Source organism: Oncorhynchus gorbuscha, linkage group LG15 (assembly GCF_021184085.1).
Source record: "Oncorhynchus gorbuscha isolate QuinsamMale2020 ecotype Even-year linkage group LG15, OgorEven_v1.0, whole genome shotgun sequence".
Classification (NCBI taxonomy): Eukaryota; Metazoa; Chordata; class Actinopteri; order Salmoniformes; family Salmonidae; genus Oncorhynchus; species Oncorhynchus gorbuscha.
The window spans coordinates 36,972,354-36,993,341 of NC_060187.1; the positions used below are offsets into that span (position 1 = coordinate 36,972,354).

Here is a 20,988-nt window from a genome sequence, read left to right on the forward strand (position 1 = left end):
CTGGACCATTTTCACCCTGCCCTGAGCCATTCACAGAATCTCAACTCCTGGACCATTTTTCACCCTGCCCGGAGCCATTCACAGAATCTCAACTTCACAGAATCTCAACTCCTGGACCTGGACCATTTTCAACTCCTGGACCATTTTCTGCCCGGAGCCATTCACAGAATCTCAACTCCTGGACCATTTTCACCCTGCCCTGAGCCATTCACAGAATCTCAACTCCTGGACCATTTTTCACCCTGCCCGAGCCATTCACAGAATCTCAACTCCTGGACCATTTTTCACCCTGCCCGGAGCCATTCACAGAATCTCAACTCCTGGACCATTTTCACCCTGCCCTGAGCCATTCACAGAATCTCAACTCCTGGACCATTTTTCACCCTGCCCAGAGCCATTCACAGAATCTCAACTCCTGGACCATTTTTCACCCTGCCCGGAGCCATTCACAGAATCTCAACTCCTGGACCATTTTTCACCCTGCCCGGAGCCATTCACAGAATCTCAACTCCTGGACCATTTTTCACCCTGCCCGGAGCCATTCACAGAATCTCAACTCCTGGACCATTTTTCACCCTACCCGGAGCCATTCACAGAATCTCAACTCCTAGACCATTTTTGCCTTTGGAGCTCAGATGGGTTTTAAGGAATTGTGTGAATTGCTGTGTTATTAGTCAGATCTGTGAATGTTTTTATTACAATGCTGAAATAAGGGGTTAAAATGTCATAGCACTTCAGCTACAGGTCGGTAGCCTCTCACTCAGTGCTTGGAAACACAAAACAAGTTACTGTATATACATGAGTAGGACTTTCAAAATAAGTGACTAATATTGTTTTAAATGAGGGGTGACAGTGGTGTTCATTTGAGCTGCCAATAAGACTTGCAAAAATGTCCCTGGGGTCTGATGTTCATGTCAATATAAATGTGTGTTCATTTTGGTTGAGACGTCCCATTCTACGGACCTTCTCTATGAGGGGGTAGGGGAGTCTTGCTCGACCTCTCCCAATCCCTGGCACTTGTTTTTAATTAGTCTTGCTGAAAAGCCAGGGATAAGTCAAGGGGGTTTTGTACTGAACTTGTAACGCAGGACAGATCTGTGGCTATGCATCAGCCACGCGACAGGATGTCTCCAAGTTAGAACCACGTAAATCATGGATATGCCCAGTTGAGCTATATTCACGCCATGCATAGATAGGATCCTATGCAAAGCTGTGGGCTCTCAGGCACAAATCAAATGGATAACCTCATATTGCTACTGCTGTGTCAAAATGCTCCGGAAATGTCAGTTGAAGCGTCCTAAGGTGTCCTGTGAATAGTTAGCATCTCCAAAGCTGTACTCCATCACAAGCAAAGCTAACAACAGAAACCCAACAGTCATTCATGATTGTTACATCCCTATTCATCTCATTATTCTACACAGGATACAATGGCTAGTGAAAATACTCATGGCCAAGTGCACACAAAAAGCGAAGAGGACACGGAGGAATCCCTAAACAGACCCCCCTCACACAGGAACAGGACATCAGACAGTAAAACCACGGTAGTAGCAGAACTACTGGAAATCCCTTGCTCATGTGAATTCCACTGTCATTGAGGAGGGATGTCAGGCTCATAGGGATTTTAATTCTATGGTCAGGCTTTTCTCTCTCCAAACAATACTCATTAAAGCAGATACCAATCCTTTATCAATGGATGAAAACAAGTTGCTATGTGCATTTGTGAAAAACCAAAACATAATTTCTGAGTGAGACACGCCACATCATATGTCAGTGCAGAGGGATTGAAATAATCGAGAGAACGGCTGGGAATCATGATTACTCAAGCTAGCTGGAGTATGGCCAGACATGATCGCACGCTGATATTATACCATCCTCATTACGATCTAAATCACTCAGAAACAATGTGACAACTCACAAGTCCCACCACCTATCCCATACTTGTGAAATATGTGTCGCAAGAGTGAAACCAGTGTGGTCTCTAATTATTTGATTGCCTAATGACCGAATGAGTTCATTGGAATGCAAACTTATTTAATGTGGAATGGAATGCATGACAAATAATGTGTCAAGATTATGCATAAATCTAAGATTAAACCTTGATGAAAGCTAACCAGAGACCTTCCTGACAAGTCACAGTTTGACACAGCTGTTTAGTTAATATGAAAATATGACATTGAAACATCATGTATATTTGGTATTTATTTAGAGTCCTTTTGTGTATACATAAACAGCTATGGCTAGATGAATGTACAGAACAGCATCATGTTGGACATACAAAGAATGGCCAACCAGGACCTATTCGAAGGCACCAATCCTAATGGAAATAGTTTGATTACAAATGAAACACACACCACCCAGAACAAGGCTAACCGAGTGCCTTTTATGATGGAAACCTGGAGGTGACTCAAACACCATTACATTTTCATACTATTGTTTCATGGGTAAATTTGGTCTGGGGATTCAGTAATACACAGCTGAGACGTTACACAACAACAACACTTCACTGAAGCTGGTCCAGGTGGTTCTCATTTCTGGAATTCAAAGCAAGTTTTTAAAAGTCTGGAAGTCCGTAGGGACCAGGTCTCCGCAGGAGGCCCTTGCCATTCCACAGTCACAGGTCACTTCTCAGTCAGCTCTCTGAGCCTCACAATCACTACCAGCTGACTGATATGTCGTCAGTCCTCCTGTGCCAAGCAGGGCCAGGCCTGACAGTCAGTGTACAGGAGCACTTCTTCACAAATTAGCTCAATCAGTCCAGTCTAATCTTTGAACTTTGCACAGAACAGTATTAACAGCTTGCAACAAATGACTCGAATGGTAAGATGTATCTTTACAACCCTTAAAGGCTCATGTTAAGGCATCTGGTTTGCGTTGTCAACTTGGAATCTGATCCATTTGTGGCAATCTTAAAGGGCACTAGTCCAGGTAGGCACTGGTTTGATATGGGCCAGAGAACATGTACATGTGAGAAAAAAACAACATACCTACATGCATATTTACACGCATTCTCCATGCAGTATGAAAAATGTCACAATATTAGAAGATACAGTATTTGTGGCTCATAGTGGCTAACAGGGGTGATCGTGATTGCAAAATAGCTGAACAGCGCTGGTATAATAGACATTTCCAACCGTGAGAATAAAGTAATCTATAATTAATCAATAAGGCACGAGGGGATGTGGTATACGGCCAATATTCCACGGCTAAAGGCTGTTCTGATGTACTATGCAACGCAGCGTGCCTGGATACAGCCTTAGCCGTGATATATTGGCTGTATACCACAAACCCCAGAGGTGCCTTATTGCTATTATAATTTGGTTACCAACATAATTAGAGTAGTACAAATAAATGTTTTGTCATACCCATTGTATATGGTCTGATATATGATATCATTCAGGGCCCGAACCACCCAGTTTATAATAGAAAATAAATTAGAAGGCCCTTCCAAATACCTTCAATTCATACCAAAGGAGCAATGTTACTGTTAAAACATTTATATATAAAAAATAGGGAAGCCAGAATGGCATAGCTAAAAGCTGAATTTCTAAACTCTTTGACAAATATTTGCAGTGATTGTCTAGTGGTATATCACTCTGGAACATCCAAGGAAAGCTTACACAATCAACAACATTTCTAACTCTCTGCACTCCATGTCACATAGGTGAAACATTCAACATATCAATCCCAAACTTCCACTGAAATCAGATTACTCCTCCGACGAAGGTGCACTAAAACTAATCTCCTCAGAGAACAGTCTCGTTCTTTCTAATGTGAATGTTTGGTGCTCTATCCTAATCTATTGTGTAAAATAAAGTTGAAAAAAAAAAAACATACAAAAAAAATGTTTGTGAACATCAACCATGATAAACATTCATGATTAAAACAAAAGTCCTCTCCCATTCGTGGGGAGGGGGAGTCATGTCTTCGGAAGGGGGCTGATGCACTCAGGCCATAGAGGGTTCTGGTATTGTGTGCAGCCCCTTCACTCAGCCCAGTGGTTTGTGGGAGTTTGTGGTGAGAGTGGTTGACATAGTCTGGGGGCCCCTGGGTTGGCCCCTCTCACACAGGCCCTGGGTAGCTGTAATGGTTGTTGTGCTCTGCATCGGCCATCTGCAGGCTGGGTTTGCGCTCCAGTTCCTCGCTCTCAGCCGTCTCTTGGCTGGAGCAGCGGGGAGGGCGCTGCTTGAAGAAGTCTGATACGTGGCGCACCTGTAAAGAGAAGAGGGACATAGTGGGTCAGACTGAGTGAGAGGACCAAGGGCAGGGCTAGAAAGTATGATTGTATATGTCTGGTTGTGGAGGGCACCATGCAGCTGCTCCACATCTGACAGGAACACACAGTGCGCTGCATAACCCCTCCAGCTCTCTAACCATCATAAAACATTGGGTCTGGGAGGGTCCCTAATTGCATACAGAAGTCTGAAATACGAACTGAGGCTTCGCTTTTCAATATTTATCCCCCACGTCTCCGAGACTTCCAAAAGGCGTTGCTGAAAGAGGTTCGATCAAAACAGGGGACTAGGAACAATAAAAAGTCAGCAGGCAACACTCACGTTGAGGATGGCGATGAGAGCGCCTTGGAGGAAGCCCACCAGAACGTCGCTCCAGTGGTGCTTGTAATCAGACACGCGGGTGTAGCCCACATACACCGCAAAGGCCACAAGGAAGAACTGGATTGTGGGCCGGAGGAGTCTTGCCCACTTAGCCCTCAGTCTCGCCTGGACATACAACTAGAGAGAAAGAGAGGGAGAAGATGTTTTAGTTCTCTCATAAGTAGAGCTGTGTTTGTAGAAAATTTGCCTTTACTGCTGATTGAGGTCATTTGTGGTTTTTGTGTTGTAGTGAACAATCTTACCAAATAAGGCAATGTTATTTGACTGTAAACTGGCCCCAGTTACACTAAGCCTACCATCATGCCTCAATGAATGTCTGAAACACAGCATTTGTTAGTAAATGTTTCTTTCATGTAAACAGTGTGCAAGTCCATTCTTCAATTGGCTATGTAATATGAAAGCATGTTTAGCTATTTCACAATGCTAACCATCACATCATCAGTACATGTAGACAAACATTTAAAAGGCAAGAATGTATCTTTAAAGAGTTTGTCTTTTCATACTAAATCAACTCCCCGGCAAAACCAGATTTGGTATGCTTAAAATCGCATAAAGCGTGAAAAGGTGTTGAATGTTGATCTAATTTATGCCTACGGACTGAAAACCCTTTTCACAGAAGAGGAGAGTTGCTGCCAGAATGTCTATCTGGCGCGCTCATTTCTCTGGGCTGCTACCAGGCTCCTGCCGCAGTAGGTGTGTTAGTTGGCATCCATGCATGCCCTCCTACCACACACACACACACACACACACACACACACACACACACACACACACACACACACACACACACACACACACACACACACACACACACACACACACACACACACACACACACACACACACACACACACACAATCTCAGCATTCAACACTGTAGGACACTTGTAGGAACAAGGAGATATGAATCACGTATACTAGGGAACATCAAAGGGCCTGTGACATGACCAAACAATGACTAATTGCTTTGATTGGCATTGAGGGCCGGCTGTCTGCTCAAGGCGCCTGCCTGCTCTGTCTGTCCATAGACAAGGCCCAGCACACTTGAACTGGATTACTAGAAACAGAACACGGGCCTTCATCTCCAGTCAATAACAGTCCAGTCCAGCAGGGCATTAGCCTTTGTGTCCAAATTCCTCAGCTGAACTTCTGACTTGCCCTTATATGTGCACAATCCCTCTCTGTCTATCCTGTCCTATTCTGCATGTCATATTTTCCCCATGAATCCTGTTTCAAATGGAGAGACATTGACCCCCCTTGAGACTGCTGAATATGAGGGTGTGTGTGTAGTTTACTCACAGCTAGAAACAGCATACAGTACATCCCAAAGGAGGAGTGGCCGGAGTAGAAGGACAGCCTGGAAAATAGAGCGAAAACAAATATGTTGTTAAAACCTTTTTCTGTCATGGCTGTGTAGAGGCCACAGTGGATGTATTCTGTGTTTTTCTACCATAGCATAAAGCAGTGGTCACCAACCCTGGATCTAGTCCTGCAGCGTATGCAGGCATTGGTTCCAGTACGGCACTAACCACTGGCATTGAGCAATGTACACATCAACAATATTTCCCTGACACCCTCTACCTCAGTAACTACCTGGACTCCGTGACGTGCCGAGGATTGCCGGTGCAGTTGATCTCCAGCACGTAGCCTTTGCAGACCTTGGGGTTGCAGACGGCCATGAAGTTGGGCCGAGGGCGTCCGATGGAGAACTTGGCCAGGTCCGTCAGTGACTGGCTGACAGCTGCCCCGAACAGGAAGGTACCCAGCACCTTGTAGAGTGCCGCCACGTACCCGTTGAACTCAGAGTTAGAGTGGATCCTCTTACTGTAGACGAGGTAGGCCTCTCCTGATGATATCTATTGAAAGAGAGGAAGCGGCTTAAATTACATCCAACACTCCAATATGACAGCTAATATCTGGTCCACTGGCTGCTTATAGAAATGGCTGTTTGTGAGAGACTGGTCTGTAATCAGTGTAGTAGATGTTATTTAGCTCACTTAGGTGTCAGCGAGGAAAGTATAGGGAGGGACTCACAATGATGACCGTGCAGGAGATGGTGACTGTAGCCAGCAAGCCGTGGGTGATGGTGTCAGGTTTGAGGGGGTACTTGATGTCCTCATCGTCACAGTACACACCCCTCAGGTAGGGCCGGAACACAACAGTCATGATGAGGAAGGGCAGAGCGGCTATGAGAAGAGAAAAACGACAGGCAACTCGTTAATTCACTTCAACAGAGCATTTTATAACTGTTCGCAACACTGATATGCTCCCATTGATGACATATCATACACTTTTTTTCCTTCCAGCACCTGAACCAGCAGGATGTGAATTTTCTTTTCTTATTTTCTTCTTTCATTAATTCACTTCAACTACCAACATTGATTATTCCTATAATAAAAGGGTGATAAAGTACACCGGGAATGATTGATGATAATGCTGTTGATCCAAGCTAACATACAAAGATTTTATGGGAGCATTCCATCTGTGAAATAACAGATATTTTCAATTTCCAGAAACACAGACATTACATCACTATTCAATCTGGGAGGTTAAATGTTTCTTCAAGGTTTTCAGAGTAGATTTTTTCCTCCTTTCCTGAAGACCTTTTTCAGTGGAACAACGCTGTCCTGCAAATATACTACATTCATAGCCCAGAAAGGCACCGAATACCAAAGCAGAGCTCAGCACACATTGACGTAGGCTGTGAAATGTCATGGTACATCCGCACAGTAAGGGATTAAAAAACAAACCGTATACTCAGATGTACACCCCCACCCCAGTGCTGCTCCTTAGAAAACTGACTGATGTGGTGGTGTGCACAAACAAATATATCCGCTCAAGGTTACTGAGTGGATGGAAAATGGCCTTGAGACGTTCGGAAACGTCTCCAAAACCACACACACTCTGGACATGTCTGATGTGTGATGCAAAGCCACAAACCCACCATGAGGAAGGCATTACACGTGTGTTACTGTAGTTCCTGTTGATACACTTAATGAATAATGCTCTTCCTAGTCTGCAAATTAAAACAGATATGTGAAAAATACTTCATTGGCATAACTGTTAGGAATGTATTTTTTCTCTCTTCTCCTACAAGCCTGGAGCTCTTTTGTGTAAAACCAGGAGTGGAACAAAGACCTAGGGCATGTGTGAACTCTCCCCACCCTGAAACCCTCCAGTCAGCTCCCCTACCCAGGATGGCAGACAGCCTTGAGCATATAGAAATGCCATGAGTCTGCATACTAAATGAAAGACAAATACTACATACACTGAAAAATGTCGTTTCAAAAGTATACATTTCTCATTCACTCCCACCCCTCCTCCCTTCTGAAGCACGCCTGTTAATGACATAGTTCCAGGCCAGCTTCCAGGCAGAGTAACAGATAGAGCCAGGAGAACGATGCCACACTGAGAAGCTAACTGATGAAAATAATAATGTTGGATCTTAGTGTTAGTAAAGCTGAGGCTCTAAATCGGCAGGGTTTCTCTGCTCTCTGAAGACATCTGTCTAGCTTATGTGTGTACAACTCCAGTCTAAGCATTGCAGCCCTTTTCATTTGTCCCTGGCAGGCTGGCAATCATAGATTGGTTTGCCGCCAAGAAGTCAACACATTTGCACCGCAGGGAATGTTCTGGACAAACTACATTTAAGGTGGTGAGGACACATTCACTTGGACAAGGAATAAGCTTAGAGAAGAACAGGGTATATCTATCTACCTCCATCTATGTCATGTGTGGTCTGGTTGACATGATTCCTACCTCATATGAGATGAGGAACGGCATTGTTTGGTTACATTTGCATGGCTATGCGGAAAATGTGCCTACTAACTAACTGACACCCTCCTCCTCTAAACAAAGAGAGCCATTGGCTGTGTGGAGGATGCCAAGGACAACAGTATATACTAGAGCCTTTGTGTTCCTCAGAGAATGAACAAATGGCTACAGGATAAAGACGTATCAGTGTACACTGTGTCATACCGTCTAACCTTGCTAATAGGTTTCAGACACGACAAAATGCACAATGAGACAAACATTGGAGAGAGAAACCTCAACTAGAGATAGAAGATGAGATTCATAAAAGCTACAGTCCCTTCAGAGATATCTTTCCACATGTTGTTGTGTTACAGCCTGAAAATTGATTAAATTGAGATTGTGTCACTGATCTACACACAATACACAATAATGTCAAGGTAGAATTGTTTTTTAGAATGTTTACAAATGAATAAAAATTCAAATCTGAAATGTCTTGAGTCAATAAGCTTTCAAATCAAACTTTATTTGCCACATGTGACGAATACAACAAGTGTCGACTTTACCGTGAAATGCTGAATACAACAAGTGTCGACTTTACCGTGAAATGCTGAATACAACAAGTGTCGACTTTACCGTGAAATGCTGAATACAACAAGTGTCGACTTTACCGTGAAATGCTGAATACAACAAGTGTCGACTTTACCGTGAAATGCTGAATACAACAAGTGTAAACTTTACCGTGAAATGCTGAATACAACAAGTGTAGACTTTACCGTGAAATGCTTACTTTACAAGCCCTTAACAGTGACCGTTCAAGAAGAAGAAAATATTTAACAAGTAGCTCAAATAAAAACTAATAATAAAAAGTAACACAATAAGAATAACAAGGCTATATACAGGGGCACCAGTACCGAGTCAGTGTGCAGGTATTCAAGTAGTCAACCCTTTTGTCATGGCAAGCCTAAAGTTCAGGAGTAATAACATACTTAACAAGTCACATAAGAATAATAATAATAATATATGCCATTTAGCAGACGCTTTTATCCAAAGCGACTTACAGTCATGTGTGCATACATTCTACGTATGGGTGGTCCCGGGAATCGAACCCGCTACCCTGGCGTTACAAGCGCCATGCTCTACCAACTGAGCTACAGAAGGACCGGACTCCCTCTGTGTGCAATAATAGTGTTTAACATGATTTTTTAAATGACTAACCCATCTCTGTACCCCACACACACAATTATCTGTAAAGGTCCCTCAGTCGAGCAGTACATTTCAAGCACAGATTTGACCACTAAGACCAAGGAGGTTTAACAATGCCTCGCAAAGAAGGGACCTATTGGTAGATGGGTAAAAAAAGCAGACATTGAATATCCCTTTGAGCATGGTGAAGTTATTAATTACACTTTGGATGGCGTATCAATACACCCAGTCACTACAAAGGTACAGGCGTCCTTCCTAACTTAGTTGCAGTAGAGGAAGGAAACCGCTCAGAGATTTCACCATGAAGCCAATGGGGACTTTAAAACAGTTACAGAGTTTAATGGCTGTGATAGGAGAAGACTGAGGATGGATAAACAACAACATTGTAGTTACTCCACAACACTAACATAATTCATTCCACTTTGTAACAACAAAATGTGGAAAAAGTCAAGGGGTGAGAATAATTTATGAAGGCACTTTACACCTACAAAAAGGGTCCGTTGCCTTGCTAGCCTTCTGATATTAGTTCAAGAGGAATTTATGTTTATTACATGTAAATGCTAGCACCCACCATTATGAGCACCACAGACGGTGTCACCACCAAACAGGTGCCACTTAACTGGCTGATATTCCATATAGGAACCAAGTGGCAAGCCTTTGTTCCCAACCAGCACCAACCATTAGCGTGTGTGTCAACACCAGCAGCTGTAGCCCACCTGCCAGCCACTCCATGTTTCCCACCAGTACAGAGCTGTTGTGGCAGTGTTTACACAGTGGAAGAAGGCCTTGTGAGGGAATAGAGCCCCAGAATAAGTCTCAATGCCCCCAGGCCCTCAGCACCTCCATCCTGTCTGGTGGTGCCATAAGACAATGTGGCCATCCATAACATCCTGAGGGGATGCAGGGACATTGTGGGACTAGTATGATGAGGCTTTTGAATGGCAATTCATTGGCCCAAAATCCTGCCTCCAGCGGGCATGGGCAAAGTCAGACAGAATCACACCAGAATGTCAAGGAACAAATGTCTCCAGCTTCCTTTTCCTCCTCCAAGTCCACACAGTGCTGGAAGCTAATCACAGAAAGAGTGGAGGACAAGAGGTTAGTGTTTCTTAGCTATTGTGACTATTCCTCCATCTCCCCCAGATCCAGTGTCCACGATAACATGTGTTTGGTTTCTGGAGGAATATTTTGCCATTGTTTCGTTCCAAACATCTGAGCGGAGTGTAACTTAATCAGGATAGGCTGATGAGCTCTCTGGAGGACACTAACTACCATCACCATTTCACTTCTGAGTTCATCATAAAAGTCACTTTGAACGTTTCTACAACATTCTAGATCTTTCATAATGTAACTTGCTTTGGATTGGCACCAGCTGTCAAAATTCTCAAATATATTCAGTAAAACAATATTTACAGGGAATATACATGGCTGTAAATGTCTAATAAAAACAAACTTGAGGGCTACTGTGTGCAAGGCTGTCATTACTGTACAGAGGGAAATGTTTTAGACAGAAAGATTTCATGTCAGTCTCCACACACACACACAGCCATTAAATACAAAATCCTATTTGGTAGGAATGTTCACATTTTGCAGGCAATCGAAAACAGAATAGAAATGCTGGAAAACTCAAGGCTTATTGATGCATGTATCTGGTTTGCATAGCCCATATGAGTAAACTTAGAATAGATACAGCAAGTACTGTGAGCCTGAACACTGGTCTGGACCTCCAGCATGTTGGAAGTCATGTTAAAATGGTTTGTTTGCGCTTGATGCTGTGTAACAAAATCCGTGCTGCAATTGCAATCCTTTTAAGACAATCTTACAGAGTAGTCAGTCAGGACCATTAGTAGTGGCTAAGTAAGAGAAAAATGTGATGCAAATTCCGAAAGAAAATGTAAGTTGAAATACTGGTTCCAATAAGCTGATAGATGGAGGGAATGTAATTTTAAAATAGATAAAAGTAACAAGTTTCAGGGCAGAGCACAATAACACATAGGAGGGGAGAGAGTCAGGGTTCAATCTGAGACAAGCAAACATAACTCAAATATTTGTACAAAACTCTTCCATTAATATCAATGCATGAAAGTTGCACATATTCGATATAGAGGCAACCATCGCTGCCATTAGAGTAGATTGGGTAGAAATCCCTGAATGCTTTGCCATGGTGTACGGGGGTAGGCAGTGCAGCTGGCTTAAAACGACCCCCCCGTCTAGGCTTCTTAGGTTGTGTACATCTTTATATTCTGTACTCATAACGCTGCATTTATACTGCAGACATCACTTTTAACAGATGAGACAAATCTAAAATTCAATATGAATATCTAGTCTGGTGCTGTGAAGTAGGGATGTCTAATAAACCTCTACATAGGATGAGACTTCCAAGCCTCTGAGCCCCAAAACATGCACACAGACAGACAAAAACAAACACAGCCACACTGACCAGGCAAAAACAGACAAAAATAGGTCTCCAGGATACCACAAGAACATTTCACCACCCAAATTGACAGTGAACTGCAACTTTACAGGAGGAAAGAAGGAAACTGCCTTTTAACCGACCAAATGAAAGTCCTCGTGGGAAAAGGTAGAATAATAGAGGAAAGCAGGTTTGAAGGAGTGTATTCGCTCCATGAGGACCATGAAAACACCTGACACTACAGTTGGAAGGAAATTAGGCCCTGCTGGGAATGCTGCCTGTGAAAGATCTCCTATTTGAGCCCATACTTAGGCCCTTTGAAGTCACAGGAAGCAGGAGTTCACATTTCCAGCCTCAGATTAAGGAATCCCATTTGAATAGCTTTTAGTCACACTTTGAGAAGCGAATGCTCCTTTTTCTCCTCTACCTTCACAATCATCTTCAATGCTTCTTAAAAGGGGGTCTTGCGGAACAGAAATACAAGAGAGAGGTAAGGCAAATGACTCTTGAAGACGAGGGTTAAGACACAAACACATGGAACAAAAGCTTAAGTTAAAGCTATCCAGCACCTGCTCAATGCCATTGGATATGCATAAACGATAGAGAGGGATTAAACTACCTGGCCTCTCTGAGCTGAGCAACAGAAATGAATTATATTCCATCACACCACTAATTTCTCTCCTCCTTTGTGCCCCTCATTCTCTTATTTAGTCTCTCCATCACATTCACTCTCGGTCATTCCTTCAATCCATGTGTCCTCCCACACTCTCACACTCTGTAAATATAGAGGTCTGAATGGAGCCAGGTTTTTTTTAGACAGCTGATTACATGGGATGATTGTGGCCATAATCTTACTGGAAGCTAAGAGCTACTGAATGAAAATCATCACATCCTCTCGATCTCTCTGCACAGTGGAGGGCAGGATTGGGGTCAATGCCCTTTCAATTCAGGAAGGGAATACAATTTCCAGCAAAAGAACCATAGAGTCTTCATTGAAAATACATTGCTCTTTTTCAAATCTTGCATTGGAATTTAAATGTAAATGCATGCCCCTGTGTGAACTAATGGAGGGGTCAGAGCCTGGACTCAAACACCTGGATCATTGTACTGCCCAACTCATCTGGACCACTGATTTAATTAGAAAAGCATTCTCCACCTGATACTACACTGCCACTGCACTATAGACCAGAGCCTGTCCCTGCCTTTTTCTCTATGGAACCTGCACTGCTTTAAGGAAGGCCGGACAAAATTATTAAAACATCCAGCCCGGGATTTCACTGTCCTTTGTTGCCGATTATTTTTGACTTGACTGGTTCAGACTGGAGAGAATGCTTTCCTACAGGGTCACAGCTGGGCCATGTGCTAGAACACTCTCTGCTTTATTGGGATTGGATGGTCTGTCTTTCCACACTGCGAGGGTCATCTTGTGACTCTTTCTCCAGTGACTCTTCTCTGTCTCTCATTCAGTGCCTCTACCCTCTTTCTCCTTCCTCCAGTGCATCTCTTTTTCCTTTCCTCTTAATGCCAATACTTGTTCTATTTCTCTCTCTTTTTTCTCTCTCTTTCACCCAATGTGTAATGTATGGACCAGGGTCCTTCTCCCAGCACCACAGTCGACCCTGGCTAGACTGACTAATGTGGAAGGTATGTGCTGGGCGTAAAACCTCATTCACACGAGGAATGCCCAACTTCCCCTGTCAGTCACACTAAATCCTGCTACCCATTGCCTTCTAATCCCACTGTTGCTCTCTCGCTCTCCTCATCATTTACGCATTCTGAGCACCAAGTAGTGCGGACGGAGGGCAGTTAAATCTGGTCTGGAGAATAGTCTGACTTTTGTTAGATCAAACAAGTAGACCAGGCCACACATATTTTGATTATACATCTGGGAGCTAGATATATTAGTACAGTAGGCTCATGGTATAAAAAAAAAAACATTAAATCCCTAAAATGTAGATACTGTTTATATGGTCATATGTTCTGAAATCCATTTTACAATACTTCACCACACAAACCCATCTAAGGGTGTTAGTCCACCTCTTCTACTGTTCATTGAAATGTCTTCAGTTTCCATAACATAATATAACATAACTAAATTGGGATAACCATTTCCTGTGCTGTCATCAGTAAATTTCTCATCGAGTGGAAACAGTTTGAGAACTCATGACAATGCCTTTTCACAACCCAACTGGATGAGAATCCTGAATCCCCAGAGACAAGCTACATAGTTTCCTTCACAAGCCTCTTTCAACCACTTGAAACTCAAGCGCAGTCAGGTCAAAGAACATGGGAACATTTTATTGAGTCAAATCTGATTTAACATGAAGAGAAAAGCTTCCTTACAGATGGCACTAAGATGAAATGCCATAAACTTCCCCTTGTGGCATTCATCAAAGGAGAAGGCACACCGAGTCATTCATCGATGGCACAGCTTTTCCTTTGCTGTCCTGCACTCACTTCCTTGGTACTGCCAAGGATACGCTGCTTAACAATGCTGTGCCTTTGAGTATGAGAGAAGGAGAAAAAAAAACATGGCAAATCTCCCCAAGTCCCATGGCAAACCAGATGACTCCTCCTCGTTTCTCCTCAGTAAACGGGCCAAGCCCTTGGGGGGGTCGTATGGATGTGGAGACCTAACACAACTCTGAGTCATACACTCACTCATATCCTCTGTCCTCTCAGCTGTCTCTGTGTTTGATTAGTGTACAACGAGGGAATAAAAAAATCACAGCAGAAAAAAAAACATAACCCTCTGGAGAGTGTGTGTGGTGAGTGTAACCTCCGCCTTGCTGGGGAGGAAATGTAGTCATCATACGTTGCTCGGAATACCCTTCAGTCATTAGAAACAGCACACAGCGATTCATTTGGCCTGAAACGGAGTGCATAGAGCACAGCTGTAAACGTAGACCATGCTATTCTGCTCTGCTGGCCTCTTTGTAGTGCTACCTATGAACACTTCAGGCAGGGAGAAGTTAAACCCAGCCGTTCCTCTGTGCAATAAGCCAACACCCACTGTCTATTCGTGCTGAGTGTAGGTTTACACAGACAGAAGAGAGGGAGAGAAAGAGGGCGAGAGTGGTGGGAGTGAGGAGCCTATAATAAATGTCAAACTCAAGCTTAAACTAGGGTAGATATTTGAGTATCGCCCAAAACAGGTAACTATAGATGACATACTAGCCGCTGAGGCCATCTAAGACATAGAGAGATTTCTTTCTCTGTCTGAAGCATTAGCGTCTTGTTTAAGGAACATCTAATCCCACAGTGAAATCCTGGCATGGGTGTTCCCTGGTTGTAAAGCAGGGGGCTCGTGAGGCCTCCAACTAGTGACTTTGAACCTGCCTCTTTGTCATTACTAATCACACTCCTCACCTACCTTAAAGGTCCAATGCAGCTGTTTTTATCTCAATATCAAATAATTTCTTTGTAACAATGAATTACCTTTCTGTGATTGTTTTCAACAAAAAAAGAAAAATGCTTCTTAGTACAGAGCATTTTCTCAAAAACTCATTTTGACAGGACTGTCTGGGAGTGGTCTGAGTGTAGAGGGGAAAACTGAAATCTAGCTGTTATTGGCAGAGAGGTTTGGAACTCTTTCTTTCTGGTCTAAACAGGCTGAAATTTCAAGCGACCTTTTCAAACAGCGCTTACACTAAACAGGGCATTATCATTTTTTAACAGTATTATTCCAACCTCAGTGTGGATTCATATCAAACACAGGAAATCACATTTTCGACTGCACTGGGCGTTTAAGAACACACCAGCTGTTGATAGTTTGACCTGGGCTAGGAACTGGGCCTTTAAGAACACATCAGCTGTTGATAGTTTGACCTGGGCTAGGCACTGGGCCTTTAAGAACACATCAGCTGTTGATAGTTTGACCTGGGCTAGGCACTGGGCCTTTAAGAACACATCAGCTGTTGATAGTTTGACCTGGGCTAGGCACTGGGCCTTTAAGAACACACCAGCTGTTGATAGTTTGACCTGGGCTAGGCACTGGGCCTTTAAGAACACATCAGCTGTTGATAGTTTGACCTGGGCTAGGCACTGGGCCTTTAAGAACACACCAGTTGTTGATAGTTTGACCCGGGCTAGGCACTGGGCCTTTAAGAACACACCAGCTGTTGATAGTTTGACCTGGGCTAGGCACTGGGCCTTTAAGAACACATCAGCTGTTGATAGTTTGACCTGGGCTAGGCACTGGGCCTTTAAGAACACACCAGCTGTTGATAGTTTGACCTGGGCTAGGCACTGGGCAGGATAAGCAATTACCTGCTTTATTGCTCTGTGATCACATCTAGCTTAGTGTAATGTCATTTAAATGGAATAATAGCCTACGTTTATTAACAAATTATTTATTGCAAACCTTCATTTTTTGGGGTGAATTTTTGCTTCATAATCTTAAAAACACTCGTCATTGTCCGAAATTGAACACTGAAGGTTCCAGAGTATCCAAAAATGTAAGTACCCCTACCAGAATACATTGACCAATTAGCAAGTGCTGACATGAAGAACTGGAAAGATAATGATTTCTGATATTGAATAGAGTTCCAATGATTCCACTCTACTTTTAATTTAACTGCGTTGTCATGGTAACTCAACCTAACCCCTAGGCATTAGCAGCAGGGTCCGTTTAACCCCAGAGCCAGCTTCAGAGAACACAGCCTGGGTCCTGGTCTGAGAGCACACCTGCAGAGAGAGCTAACCCTGGGGAATGGCTAGCAGCTCTTTGCGGTTCTGGCTTGTTACCATTCATTCACACTTCACAGTAACCTTTAATAATTAAACTACAGACCACACCACTGCACACTCCCTTTTTATCAACTTCCCCACACCATTGTAGTGATTCAGTTTCATTCTTAACTCTAACAATGTATGTCCTACGGGAAAGCCAGCAAAAACATTGTCATCATAGTATTGGCATGGAATTGGGCAGTGGAATGCATGAAGACATTTTTTGTGGTGGAACTAAGGCCACACCATAACGGGTGTGTTCCGTGCCTAAAAACTATTTTGTTAGGATCAGGAGCATGGATTTGACTTACTTCTCCTTTCTTTGGAGGGTGCATGGGGTGAGGTGGGTCCTCTAAATTTGATCTAGAGATTTTAAGCCAAGGCATGTGACATGGTGGGCTTTAGGAGGATTGGTGAGCCAGCGAGACTCTCTACGTAGCAGTCGGTCTGATGTTCTCACTTCTGGAGAAATCCCTTGGTGGGATGGATCATATCCTGAAATCCTGGGGATGCTGCTCTGGAGCAGGTCCCAACAGCATTACCCATTCTGCGCTCTCCTCTCTGGGGCCCTATAAAATCTGCGATGCAGAGAACGTGGACGGAATCACACAATCCATACATTAAAATGGAATTCAACAATATAAAAACATGTATTCAACTTAATCAACTAAATGTATTGAAAAATAATATATACACACTCACGCAAAAGGACTGAACGGGCCTGGAAGACATGGGCAATGTGCTAAATAATAATGAGGAAGTCAGAGTGGATGATAGACTGTTGGATTTTGACAATGACAACAATGTATTTATTTAGCTTCGCCTAAAATAACGAACATTTTCACTATAATTGATTCATTGTCACAACCTGCACTTTAAATGCCCAGCCAGAGTTCATATTGAAGTAATTCAATATTGAAGCAGCTGGCCTGTCAAGCTGCTTCAATATCCTTGAAAAGGAATTGAGTGTGGAAAAGAGGCACATTCTTTGAGAGATTTTGGGCAAACCAAATATTGAGGAAACTAGGGAGGCATATCAAATTTCCATAAACAAACATTGTATGATTTTACAGAGTTTCAGGAAGCTCAAACCCAGTCAGTGCAGAAGGAAAAGGCCCATCACGGGAATGAGAATTATCAACGAACGATTCAAAACCAATAACAACGATAACAGCCATGGTGTGTGGGTGTAATCTGAGTTTGACTGCTGTCAAACATCAAGCGCGTCACATGTTAAGGGATCACGACAATATAATCCCAGCTACCTGGGGTGTGAAATCTTTAACATTCTAGCAATGGAGTTTATCTGCGTTGGGTCTGAATATGCAAATTATACAGACCTAAATGGTGCGGTCACAAAATTCCAAGATTAGAATTTTGTGGTTTTACCACTGTGATTCAATAACAGTGGAAAAAGTCAAATGATTACATCCTACAAGGACTTTCAAGCCTGATGTGAAGAATTCAACAACAGAGCTGCCTTGTATACGCAAGGGCAAATAATTATCTTCCAAGTCCAAAAGAGTGCGTCCGAATACAAGGTCATTCAATATCTGATGACTTGCTTGTTTTTTGCTATCTGTGTTATCACTAGCAGGGATGTAGATGGGATAGGCCTATTCTCAGAACATGCTCTTCATAATCTGCTCCAAAAACCTATTTCCTGGAATGGTTTACGATTTATTTGGTGTGTCTTTGAATATTTCTTGCATGTATTTTAGATGTGTGTCCTGTACAGATTTATGCCTGTTTTATTGCCCGGTAATGGTTCAATACTTATTTTAGTGTTTTTTAAATATTTTTTTATTATATATTTTCTGCATGTATTTTAGATGTGTGGCCTGTGTGGTTTTATGCTGTTTACACTCCCCTGCCTGAAAAGTAGCCAGATGGCTCTATTATTCCTTAAGTCGTTTAAAACTGCCTACTATTTGTGATAATCTTCATAGTTATGCTGCCATAAAGAAGCGAGAGTTGATGAAACAAGAACTAGCCAATGTTTGCAGTGCCGGAGCACTCACTGCACAGCAGCCTATCAAGGAGAGGGAGTGGCAGCGTAGGAACATATTGTCCGTACTCCACAAAAAAAACAAATATTAGGCTCCCATAATTTTTTTATATTTTTTTAACCCTTTTTCGTGGTATCCAATTGTTGTAGTAGCTACTATCTTGTCTCATCACTACAACTCCCATACGGGCTCAGGAGAGACGAAGGTTGAAAGTCATGCGTCCTCCGATACACAACCCAACCAGCCGTACTGCTTCTTAACACAGCGCGCATTCAACCCGGAAGCCAGCCGCACCAATGTGTCGGAGGGTACACCGTGCACCTGGCCACCTTGGTTAGCGCGCACTGCGCCCGGCCCGCCACAGGAGTCGCTGGTGCGCGATGAGACAAGGACATCCCTACCGACCAAGCCCTCCCTAACCCGGACGACGCTCGGCCAATTGTGGGTCGCCCCACTGACCTCCCGGTCGCGGCCGGTTACGACAGAGCCTGGGACTCTGATGGCACAGCTGGCGCTGCAGTATGGCGCCCTTAACCACTGCGCCACCCGGGAGGCCAGGCTCCCGTAAATTGTATGGTACGTGTGAGATACGTTCATAATAAGCAAGCTATAGCCTAGGGGTAATTCCAGGATAACAAAATTACGCTTTGACTCAGTTTTTTCACTTTAAAATATATGCCAAAAAAAACCATTGATTTCAAAAGTTTAACAAACCATTGATGTGGTTTGGATTACTTTGAACAATTTCCACTGACAATCCTTTAAAAAATGTATTTTGTGGAAGAACTGTGCAGATGCCAACTTTGGTAATGGAATCCCAGTCAAATCTCCCTGAGGTTTTTATGTGACCACGTTTTCCAAAAACATTTATATCGGCTACGAATTAAGATCCAAAGATGTGCAGAAAGAATGTGGTGTCAGCTACGAAATGGCACCTTGAGTTTGAAACAATCTCTTTTGGCTATTGGACTACAGTTAAGCGAAGTGGATTCACAAGTTTGGACAGCAGAGCACAGTAAAGTACAGTGCAGTACAATACAGCTGTACTGTAATGTGCTGTCCAAACGTGTATTTCACATCTATGATCGGTTCAGATTTGGTCCAGTCGGTGGACATTAACATCAAGGCCAGGGTGGACTAACCAAATAGTTTACCTCCATGGACGTCCAGTGTTGGTGGGTGAGGTTGCTGGTTACAGTAAGAGCCGTAAGAGCCGGGAGAGCCGGGAGAGGTGACCGTAAGAGCCGGGAGAGGTGACCGTAAGAGCCGGGAGATAACAGTATGCCAGTGGAAGGGAGGACAGTATAAGGTGACCCAACTGTGGACTATTATTATGTGGACTATTATGATTTGCAATTGTAGCCATTCTTTTGCAGTAATTCCGTTACAATTGTTTTTGTAATTCCGTTACCAAATACATTTTTTGGGGCGTAGGATTTTATTTAATATTGCATAAACAATATAAAACATCATCATACAAACATCAACTACATTACACCTGCCCAGACTCACACCCCTACACGCCCACACCACTTTACGCCCCATTGCCTCAAACTGCACCATTTTGTTTTTCTCCGTCGCTCACACACTTTTTTTGGATAATATCACCCACAATAATAAAGCATTTGACCTTCCCATTGCGTTAACAATGGAGGATTGGTTGACTTCAAGTTAAGTATACGCTTTTTTAAGATTGACGAGAACAATATCATCCAAACCATCAGGTAAACTCACTCATATGCCTTGAAATATGCAGACAGACAGATTAACAGCACATTTACATTGTAATACTTCTGACAGCCAATGTTCAGACTTCATAACATTTCCAGAAGGCATGGATTATATAGTCATTGTTAGTTTTACACTTTAGACATGACACTGCTGTTGTGCTGTATAATGTGAATTTTGTCTTTTGTATAATACATTCTATACGTTAATTTATAATGGATTAAGCGTACATTTTCATTAACTAATTTCGTTAGTTATGTTCCAACATTCCCTCCCTCTTGTGCCAATATCAGTAAGTATATATTTTTTTAAAGAGTTTGATAAGCTATAAAATAAAACATTGCAGAGAGCCTAATTATCATATGAATATAATTCTGACTCAAATAAGATTCCCTCTGATTGCACTGATGTCCAAAAGGTTTCAATTTGATTTTGTGATAAAACTTTCAAGTTGAATGTATTTGAAAATATATACATTGGTTAATCCAAAATTGTAAATGTTTCTATTATCAAATCATATTTGTCACATGTGCCGAATA

General features: G+C 42.8%; 1 protein-coding gene across 2 annotated transcripts in view; it reads right to left on the reverse strand.

Annotated features, from left to right (window-relative positions):
- Window positions 1-2,184: 2,184 nt before the first annotated feature.
- Window positions 2,185-20,988, reverse strand: part of LOC123997440 (phospholipid phosphatase 2-like) — a 29,701-nt gene continuing 10,897 nt past the window's right edge. For both annotated transcript variants that reach the window (XM_046301684.1, XM_046301683.1), the window contains exons 2-6: window positions 6,647-6,798; window positions 6,206-6,468; window positions 5,912-5,969; window positions 4,554-4,730; window positions 2,185-4,209 (exon numbers count right to left, since the gene is read on the reverse strand). In XM_046301684.1, the coding sequence (XP_046157640.1) occupies window positions 4,060-4,209; window positions 4,554-4,730; window positions 5,912-5,969; window positions 6,206-6,468; window positions 6,647-6,778 (780 nt within the window). In that variant the 5' untranslated portion in view covers window positions 6,779-6,798 and the 3' untranslated portion in view covers window positions 2,185-4,059. The remainder of the gene's footprint in view (window positions 4,210-4,553; window positions 4,731-5,911; window positions 5,970-6,205; window positions 6,469-6,646; window positions 6,799-20,988) is intronic.